Consider the following 9,890-nt stretch of genomic DNA (forward strand, 5'->3'; position numbering starts at 1 on the left):
CACAGCACTGCTGTCATTCTTGCCCAAACCCTCAGAAGCCTCATGCATGCTGGCCCAGCAATAATATCCTTGCCACCCCCGTGGATCCTGAAGTCCCCGCAGCCACCCCAATATTATCCGTGGCCCACCCCATGGATCCTAAAGTCACCACAGTCTCGTCCTGGTCCCCAGTCCCCTAACCTAGCACCCTGAGGTTACCCAAAAAGGACTCCCACACACACCTCAGCCGGGTCCCTCTGCGGTCCTGGCTGGCCTAGTGCCCCAGCACCCACTATGCACAAGACTGCAGTGGACTCCACACAGGATTCACAGAGTGGCTGCCCTCATGCCTCTCAGGCAGCCACCTGAGCACTGACGTCCTGTGCTGGAGCCAATACTGGGGAGTCGAGCTGTCAGTGGCTGTGGATCAATCCTATGGTAAAGGGCCCCAGGAGGCAGGAGTCTCAACAAGAGGGGGTGTACTGGGTAGGCTGGGCCTCAGAGCCACACCACCTGCCATCGCTGCTACCCAGCCCTGGGCCTGTGGCATGTAGCCAGTCTCCTTTCCGGCACTCGAGCCTAGGGCAGCCCTGAGGGAAGGGGCTAGAGGGTTTCTGGGACGAGGAAGTATGGCAGGCCTTGCAGGGTGGAAGGCAAGGTCCGCAGTTCTAGCAACCCCTCCCTCTCCTGAGCCTCCAGGCACCCCTCTCTCGGGCCCACCATGCGTGTGTCCAGTATGTCCACAGGCCACCTGCAGGCACTGGCCTGGTGCCCACGCACCCTGCTCCTGGGGGCCCAGGCTTCCAGGGGGAAGGTGGCTGGACCAGCCCCTCCTGGGGCTTCAGCGGGTGCGGGCTGCCTGGAATGTGCGCAGAGTGGACTCCGCCAGCCTGCTGTGCTCTCAGAACGGCGCGTCAGAGACGGGGGACTGAAGTCTTAATTCCTGAAGGATAGTGGCGCACTGAGTGCGAGCAATGGGGGCGAAAGCGCCGACGCGCAAAGACCCTCCCCGGGGCCCTGGAAAGGGGACGGCCCCTCCTCGCTCTTGCTCGCCGTTGCCCACCCTGGCCCCCGAGGAGACCCGGCCCCGTGGCGCCCCTACCGTGGGCCCTGTCCCTGCATCGCCGTCCTTGCTTGGAAGTCAGGACACCCACCCTTGCAGGCGCGGAGCGCTCAGGAACCGCCACGGCATTCGAGCCGCGCCGCCTGGACCACCAGAGGGCGCCGCGCCCACGTGCTGGAGCGGCGGCGGGGGCGAGCGTGCGCCTCGAGCGTCGGGGGCGGGCCTAAGGACTGGGCTGCGGGCTCCAAGGCGGTTCGGGGGCGAGGCTGAGGACGCCGTCGTGCGTCGGGGCGGGGCAAGGGCGGGGCTTCGGCGCTGTCGTGCGTCGCACCGGCGCTCGCCCACCCGGCCTGCATCCCCTCGCCCACTTCTGCCCCGCGGCCCGCAGCTCCATGTACCGCGCGCTATACGCCTTCCGCTCGGCGGAGCCCAACGCGCTGGCGTTCGCTGCGGGCGAGACCTTCCTGGTGCTGGAGCGCAGCAGCGCGCACTGGTGGCTGGCGGCGCGGGCACAGAGCGGTGAGACCGGCTACGTGCCACCCGCCTACCTGCGCCGCCTGCAGGTGAGAGCCCCCGAGCTCCCGCTCCCCGGCCTCTCCCCTCTCCCCGGAGCCTCAGGACCTGACCCCCGGCCGCCGGGAATCGCAGGAGCCCCGAGTTAACGTTTCTCGGCCCTCCGGGCCCGCAGGATCCTCAAGTCCCCGCTCCCCGCCCTCTGAGCCGTAGGACGTTCGGGTGCCCCAGAGCCGCAGGATCCCCGAATCCCAGGACCCCCGGGTCCCCGGCCCCCCAGGTTCTCCAAAGCCGTAGGATAGCAAGGGACCTAGAAGACCGGAACTCCCAGCTTCAGGGCCCCCAGACCCACCAGCAGCCTGACTCATACCCAAGCTCTTCCCAAGACCCCCCCAACAACCTTCGAGGCAGAGAGCCTAGCCCCTGCCGACACGCACCCCTCCCCAGCCTCAGGCCGTGACTTCTCCCACTAACTTCCTCTGAAAGTGAGGGAGCCCCCTCTCTCCTTGTCCCTAGCCTGGAGTGGGGACTTCTGCATTGTGAGGAAGTGAGGCATCCCTGTGGCTTCCCGTGGTCTGACTGTGGCCCCAGTTCCTGTTTCCTCAAGAGGAGGCCTGCTGTGGGGCAGGGGTGCGGTGTCCCCACCACGGGGAAGGAGGGTCCAGAGCCTCCCGGCCTGGCCTGTGCCCAACACCCCCACCCCAGGCCCAGCCCAGCTCAGGACAGAAGGAACGGGATTAACAGGAGGTGTCGTCCGGTCTCGCCCGCACCCTCCGCCTGGTCCCGCCTGGGAGACCCCCGGGCTGCTGGGGCTGCAGAGGCCTCACGAGCCCTGGCCTCTCCGGCGCTGGGGGTGCGTTGGGTCCGCGGAGGAATCCCTCTTCTTCCCGGAGGGCCTGTACATCCCCCTGCCCGGGCGGGGCCCGTGGGGCTGGTGCCTGCAGGGCAGCGAGGCTTCCACCTTCTCCGGTCCTGCCTTCTTCCCGCGTGTCCCCCCCGTCTCGGGTCCCTTGACTGTCCGGGCTCTGTGTCATCCTCACTCCACCCATGTGTGTCTTCTCCTCCCACTCTGTTGCCTTCTTTTCCCGTCTCTCGATTTCTTTTTGTTGTCTCTCTCTCTCTCTCCCCCCGCCCCCATCTTTCTCACGTTCTGTGCGTATGTGCTTTTCTCTTTCTGTCTGCTGGAGTGACATCACCTCAGTTCTGAGACTGATGTAGCCTCATGTGCCAGAGACCAGGGAGGCGTAGGGGTGGCTGGTCCCACAGCTGCCGGGAGCCAGGCTGGGTGGAGTGGACCCCTGAGGCGCTGGGAATGACAGCACAGAGGCCCAGTCCTCTCTGCCACATGCAGAACTGCTTCCCAGGGCAGGTCTGGAAGATTCCTGGGACGGCTCGGGAAGATGAGGGCTGGCGGCAGGGTGGGAGAGACCACACTGGCCCGTCCTCAGGCACGAGGGCCACAGCAGGCTGCACACACAGGGCCGTTCTGGACTGTGACCTTGGTTTTGTGGAGTGTCAGCAAGACCCAGAGTGGCTTGTTGAGGGTTCCAGACACGAGAGGCTCCCTGCTGGGCTGTCGGCACGTCAGACACAGACTCGCTGTGCACTCCTGGCCTCAAGCTGTGTTTGTGCTCTGGACCTCTGGTTTGCAGAAGCATCTTAGCTAAGGGTGAGGTCCTCAGCGGGGCCCCAGTATGTAACGCAGCAGTGTGGGGCCGCCCCGGGCCCCAGCCTCCTGGGCGCACAGGCTGAGAACCCCATTTCACATTCTAGGTCAGCTGTCTGTGTCCATGTCTGACACTCCAGGCTGCAGCTGCGGTCCTGACGACCCTGGGCTCCGTGCCAGGCTAGCTCTGGGCTCAGTACGCTCCCTTGGCCCCAGGTCTAACTGCCCACCCCCTTCCCCCACAGGGCCCGGAACAGGATGTCCTCCAAGCCATTGACCGGGCCATTGAGGCTGTGCACAACACAGCCATGCGGGATGGGGGCAGGTACAGCCTGGAGCAGCGCGGAGTCCTCCAGTGAGCATGGGGCTGGGGAGGGGCCGGGCTGGGGGTCCCAGTGCCCACAGGGAGCGTGTGTGGACTTGGGGGGTTAGAAGCAACAGTCTCCCTGTCCATCAGGAAGCTGATCCGCCATCGGAAAGAGACCCTGTCTCGAAGAGGTCCCCCAGCCTCCAGCCCTTCAGCCCTGACCCCGTCCATCAGTGACCCCTGTCTGGATGCCACTGCTGCCCGGCAGCCCAATAGGGTGTGTCGCTCGGGGTCTGAGCAGCACAGCCTGCCCAGCTCTGAGGACCCTGAGGCAGGCCAAGTCCTCTACCATGTGCGTGGTGAGAGCTACCGGGAAGGCGGGGGTGGGCACCGTGGATTTGTACCAAGGCTCCAAGAGCCACCTCGGGCTGGCGGTGTGGCCCAGAGTGCAGACCTGTTGGCAGCCGCCCCCAGCCCACTTCTGTCCTCCCAGGTCCCAGCACAGCCCCGCCGGGCAGCACCCACCACACCACCCCCACTGGTGAAGCGCCGTGACCGTGAGGCCCTGGTGGCCTCAGGGAGTGGTGAGAAGGGGCTTGGGGGCAGATGGCACGGGGCGGGGTGGGTGGGGGATTGGGCCTGGAGGGCGCCCCGGGAGCTGGCCAGCACAGCTCCACTCTCTGCCCACAGGCGGCCACAGCACCACACCCTCTGGGGGCAGCTCCGTGTCCAGCAGCTCCGTCAGCAGTGCCTCCCTTGATGCCCTGTATACTGGCTCCAGCTCATCCGAGCTGGGCCCCAGCTGCTCACCCACACCCCTGCCTGTGCCCCACCGGCGTGCCCACGTCACTGCCACCCAAGCTCAGCCCCCTCCCTCCAAGGTGCCAGGCCCCGAGGCCCCTGCAGAGGACGTGGCAGGTGATGGACTGGAGGCCCTGGGCACACTGAGCCTGGGGACCACAGAGGGGAAGGAGGCAGAGACTGTGCCCAAGACCATCGGGGCAGAGCTGATGGAGCTCGTGCGCAGAAACACCGGCCTGAGCCATGCGTTGTGCCGCGTGGCCATTGGCGTTGTGGTGGGTCACATCCAGGCCTGTGTGCCGGCCAGCTCGCCTGTTATGGAGCAGGTCCTCCTCTCGCTGGTAGAGGGCAAGGTGAGGGTGGGAGGAGCTGAGGTGCGGGTGGCCACAGTGCTCTGGCTGCAGGGAAGGAAAAGGCATAGGGCGGGGGAGAGGGCAGCACCTTGCTGGCCTTGGCAGTGGAGAGAAACAGATGCTGGCTCCGACACGGGCACCCTGGGATGGGCAGTAAGCCCGTCTGCATGACGGGGCCAGAGGTTCAGGGTCAGGGAGCCCTGGTCAATGGGCTCACGTGTGCTGGGCACGGCAGCCACCCCTTGGCCAGCGGGGCACGGGGAAACATGGGAGGCGGCCGGCTGACAGGCCTAGTGCCACTTTGTGAATCGGAGGGTGCGTCTCAGAGCCACAGTCAGGCAGCGAAGGCCCCGTGGTCTTTCTCAGGGAGCATCTGTCCAGGGCTGGGGTGAAGGGCAAGTTGCTGGATGCATTTTGAGCAGGATCCTATTCCGGGAGGTTCTCAACTGGGGCCGTGGAGCTGCTCGGAGAAGGCGAAGAGCTGGGCCAGTGCCTGCAGGAGCCACGGGTCCAAGGGGTGGGCTGAAGGGGTGCAGCAGTGTGGAGGGGAGGGAACCGGGCTGGCCCCTCACGGGTCCTGGGAGGCCACTGCCTGGGGCGGCTCCCGCAGGGGGCCCTGGGCCCTTGCCTGACACTGACCTGGCGCTCATACTGACGACCTCAGGGTCTGGTTGAGCTCCAGTCCTTGGGACCCTCTGGGCAACGGGTAAGGAGTGTGCTGAGCCATGCCCACCCCCTCCCCGCAGGACCTGAGCGCTGCCCTGCCCTCGGGGCAGGTCTGCCATGACCAGCAGCGGCTGGAGGTGATCTTTGCAGACCTGGCTCGCCGCAAGGACGATGCCCAGCAGCGCAGCTGGGCATTGTACGAGGACGAGGGTGTCATCCGCTGCTACCTGGAGGAGCTGCTGCACATCCTGGTGCGGGGCCGGGCCGCTCCCACTGCCCCAGCCGCTCCCAGGCACCCGACGCTCCCCTCCACACCCTGTACCAGCCCGCCCGCGTGTGGCCACGCAGCCCACACCAGCCACTCTCCCTGCCTCCCTCTGCAGACAGACGCAGACCCTGAAGTGTGCAAGAAAATGTGCCAGCGGAACGGGTTCGAGTCTGTCCTGGCCTTGGTGGCCTACTACCAAATGGTGTGTAAGACGGAGGGGAGGGGTGGGGGGCCTGGGCCGAGGTGGGGGCCGCGGACACTGAGCACACGGGGCCCCCTGCCAGGAGCACCGGGCATCGCTGAGACTCCTGCTGCTCAAGTGCTTCGGCGCCATGTGCAGCCTGGACGCCGCCATCATCTCCACGCTTGTGTCGTCCGTGCTTCCGGTTGAGCTGGCGCGGGACATGCAGACAGACACGCAGGGTGAGGCGGGGCCTTCCGGCCGCCTGTGGGTTCCCCCCACCTGTGGGGCTCTGACGGCCCGCCTCTTCCCCCCAGACCACCAGAAACTCTGTTACTCCGCCCTCGTCCTGGCTATGGTCTTCTCCATGGGGGAGGCAGTGCCCTACGCACACTACGGTAAGAAGGCAGGCTGCTGGCCTACTGCCCACAGGGAGCCTGGGTCCGGGGACCTGCTGAGTGCGGCCTGGCGGGGTGGCTGGTGGGGCCGGGCTGCAGGCGCCGTGTGGCCCCTTCCAGAGCACCTGGGCACGCCCTTCGTGCAGTTCCTCCTGAGCGTTGTCGAGGACGGCCTTCCCTTGGACGCCGCGGAGCAGCTGCCGGATCTGTGCACCAACCTGCTTCTGGCTCTCAACCTGCACCTGCCAGGTGGGCTGGGGCCTGGCCGGGAGGCACCCGGCCCCAGGGGCTCTGAGGCTCAGCCCCTTTGCCTGTGGGCGCTGTCCTTCCTCAGCCCCGGACCAGAACGTCGTCATGGCCGCCCTGAGCAGACACGCCAACGTCAAGGTCTTCTCTGAGAAGCTGCTGCTGCTCCTGAACAGAGGGGGTGAGGCCCGGAGGCCGCCGAGCCTTCCACGTCCTGCGGCTCCACGGCCCCCACTCCCTGGGGTGGCTCTGGGCCCCACGAGGACCCCCTGACACCCGTCCCCGACCTCTAGATGACCCCGTGCGCATCTTCAGACACGAGCCGCAGCCGCCGCACTCCGTCCTCAAGCTCCTGCGGGACGTGTTCGCCAGTCCCGCCACGGCCACCGTCTTCTACCATGCGGATATGATGGTGCTCATCGACATCACCGTGCGGCACGTCACTGACCTGTCACCCGGAGACAAGGTGCCCGCGGGCGGCTGCCGTGGGGACGGCTGTGGGGGAAGGAAAGGCGGGACGTGGCACGGAGAGGAGACAAGGGCCAGAGGAGGCGGGGGAGGCGGGGCAGTGGCCGTGGCGGCAGGCCTGGCAGGCGCGAAGGGGGCCCAGCAGGGCTTGCTGCTGGTTTTGTTTTGAGCGACCAGGTGGCTGGGCACTGATTTCTGAGGTGGGGAGGATCTCTGGGGGAAAAGGAGAGTCGTGTTTTGCCACATCAGGATTGCAGACACTTGGTAGGCCCCCAGACACAGCGGAGCCCAGGAGGCAGTGGGGAGGGAGTCCAGCCAGAGAGAAGCCCTCCCGGGCTGTGTGCATGGGGGTGGTGAGGCGCGGTCACTGGGGAGCAACGTGGACAGGCCCAGCCTGGGGCTCGGTGGGGCCAAGGAGGCACGGGGGACACGGGCGAGGCACTCAGGAACGGCAGGCTTGCAAGGAAGGGCTGGCACTGTCCCAGAGCTTGTCGGCGACGCCTGCAGTCAGAGGGGAAGGGAAGCGCAGGGTGGTGGGGTGCAGGGGACAAGCTGCTCAGGGGGTGAGTCAGTGAGGAAGTGGAGAGGTGCGGGCAGGGCTCCTGGGAGGGGCTGGAGGCGGGCTTGGGGCGCCCGCACAGGGAGGGCCAGGTCCCAGGGACAGGCTGGGGGTGGGGTGTGTGGGAGAGATGTTCCTGAAGGGCAGCCAGGATTCCGGCCTTGCGCTTGGGTGGGCTGCAGTGCTGTGTTAATGAGACAGAACACAGGAAGGCCGCTGTTCTTGGGGAGCGGGGAGGGTCTCGCATCTGGGGCTGGCTGTGTGGACGTGAGGTCACTCTGAGGTACCTGGGATGGCAAGTGGGCAGAGGGACATTCTCCTCTGGAGCCCACCGGAGAGGGTGAGGCAGCAGGTGTGCGTGGCGGTCACTGAAGCTGAGGTGTGATGAGGTCAAAAGGGCCTCTGAGGGACAGCCTCCCTGGAGGACCCCAGGTTAAAGGGTGGCAGGGGCTCGCTGCTCCCCCTGCTCTCTCTGGGCCGGGGCCTCCAGGGTCAGTGGCATTCTGTGTCTAGACAAGCCACTCACTCGCTTACTGCACGCATGTCGAAGGCCAGCTCCATGTCAGGTATGTGCTGGCTGCTGGGATGCAGCCCTGACCTTCGGTGGTGTGAGGTGGGCCATGGCCTGGGGTCCACATGGCTGCCTTGAGGCGGTGGTGGCCTCTGCCCTCTAGGGGCAGGTGCAGGCCTCCCATGTAGCCCGAGCCTGCCTGCTCCTTCACAGCTGCGCATGGAGTACCTCTCCCTGATGCACGCCGTGGTCCGCTCCACGCCCTACCTGCAGCACCGCCACCGGCTCGCCGACCTGCAGGCCACACTGCGGCGCATTCTGGCCGAGGAGGAAGCCTCGCCCCAGTGCCAGGTGGACCGCATGATAGTCCAGGAGATGTGCAGGGAGTTCCCAGTGCTGGGCGAGGCCCCCGGCTAGCACCGTCCCCAGCTCCCGGAGGCCCCCGGCAGCGCGGCCCTACGGACACGGAGCGCCGATGCTGCAAGGGGAGGAGGCGTGGCAGGGCCCACGCCCAGGAGCTGTACAGCCAGGCGGGCCAGCCAGAGCCCCCTCTCCCGGAAGGCTGACCCTCCAGCTTGCCCCCTCCGTGCCCAGAGCCCTGCTGCCCCTGCCCCATCCCGCCCGGTCTCTCCTGGGCCTCTGCGTGCCATATGCCTGGTGATGGCAGCTCTGCCCTTTGCCTTAGCTTCGCAGCGTGTGCCGCTCATACGCCCCCCAGCCCTGTCCCGGTGGTGTGCTCCCCTTCACTCCCACCCCAGGGTCCTGACCAGGCTGCTGCTTTGAGAGCTGAATCTTGGAGAGGCCATACTGTCTCCTCACAGTGCGGGATGATAGCTCTCAGAATCCGTTTTTTCTGTCAAGACGTCGATGGAGCTGTGTATATTTTCCTGTGTGCTGCGGTGTGCCTTTGGAAATAAATGCCAGGCATCTGGCTGCCGGCCTCCCTGTTTGCCCTGGTGGTGGTGGGACCTGACGGCCAGGACACTGGGCAGGACCTGTGACTCCCCCGCCCCGCCCTTTCCCCTCTAGCCTGAGGAGCTGATGGCCCCTGACAGGCCTGTCCAGCCAGGTCAGCGGGTCCAGCCTCCCTCCCGAGTTCCCAGCTAGCATCCGGCCGGCTGCCTGAGGGCGACCGCCTTTCCAGGCTTCACCGACATGCTCCTTTGCCTTGAAAGCCATCTTGCTTTCCCTGTGGACACCCTGCAGTCACATGAAGCAGGTCCCGCCCTGCCCTGGCCGTCTGGGACGCCCCCTTCCCAGCTGTTTCCCGTCACCTTTGGTCAGTAGGTCCAGCACGACCCCTTGTTTTGTGGTAGTAATGGTCGAGCAGGAGCCCTGTCTCCCCAGAGCGGGTCAGGTCTGCACTCCTGCTTAAGGGGCCAGGGGGCCATTTTCCCTGTGGGCTCCCAAGTTCGCAGAGGTGCTCACCACGAGTGGCGGTGGAGTCCAGGAAGCCCCAGGAGGAAGGCTTTATTCCCCAAGACTAATTCAGTGAGAGCATTGGGGGGCCAGAGCTGGGGATGTAGGACGGGGAATCCCAGGGTCCAGGCACGGCCGGCAGGGGGGGTGTCCTTGTGGAACTTTGGAGGCTGAGCACACAGGCCCACTGGGACCCGAGGAGGGGCTGCCCGAATGTAAGACCCTGGGAAACTGGGCGGTGCAGCTCCGCTCCGCACCCCTTTCGCGTCCAGCATGAGCAATGCTGACCTCCAGGCACAACGGCTTTCTCGCTGGAGTGCCGGCAGACCATTCTCCCAAGGTAGTGTGACACGGCGGAAAGCACGGATCCTTGGGGACTGAGGAGGAACGTGGACAGCCTCTGCATGTGCTCTGCTCCCGGGTGTGGGCATGACGCATGCTGGCCTCAGGGAAGAGTAGGGCCGTTTTGTGCTTTCTGTCCCAGCACTGCCA

At 66.2% G+C, this 9,890-nt stretch overlaps 1 protein-coding gene across 1 annotated transcript; it reads left to right on the plus strand.

Moving 5' to 3' along the window:
- The first annotated feature begins 1,335 nt into the window (after positions 1 to 1,335).
- Positions 1,336 to 8,920, plus strand: NCKIPSD (NCK interacting protein with SH3 domain). Its single transcript, XM_036877566.2, has 13 exons — positions 1,336 to 1,605; positions 3,467 to 3,576; positions 3,679 to 3,880; positions 4,022 to 4,112; positions 4,219 to 4,682; positions 5,429 to 5,599; positions 5,732 to 5,818; positions 5,901 to 6,039; positions 6,115 to 6,195; positions 6,316 to 6,444; positions 6,530 to 6,622; positions 6,735 to 6,907; positions 8,193 to 8,920. The coding sequence occupies exons 1-13, from the start codon at positions 1,435 to 1,437 to the stop codon at positions 8,394 to 8,396; spliced, it is 2,115 nt and encodes a 704-aa protein (XP_036733461.2). The 5' UTR covers positions 1,336 to 1,434; the 3' UTR covers positions 8,397 to 8,920.
- The last annotated feature ends 970 nt before the right edge of the window (positions 8,921 to 9,890 follow it).

Source organism: Manis pentadactyla, chromosome 1 (assembly GCF_030020395.1).
Source record: "Manis pentadactyla isolate mManPen7 chromosome 1, mManPen7.hap1, whole genome shotgun sequence".
Taxonomy (NCBI): Eukaryota; Metazoa; Chordata; class Mammalia; order Pholidota; family Manidae; genus Manis; species Manis pentadactyla.

Excerpts from the sequence above, each read along its gene's own strand:
- NCKIPSD (XM_036877566.2), top strand. The coding sequence starts at position 1,435 with ATGTACCGCGCGCTATACGCCTTCCGCTCGGCGGAGCCCAACGCGCTG. Across the intron at positions 4,683-5,428 it reads TCTCGCTGGTAGAGGGCAAG|GACCTGAGCGCTGCCCTGCC; the intron begins GTGAGGGTGGGA and ends CCCTCCCCGCAG. Across the intron at positions 6,445-6,529 it reads TCTCAACCTGCACCTGCCAG|CCCCGGACCAGAACGTCGTC; the intron begins GTGGGCTGGGGC and ends GTCCTTCCTCAG.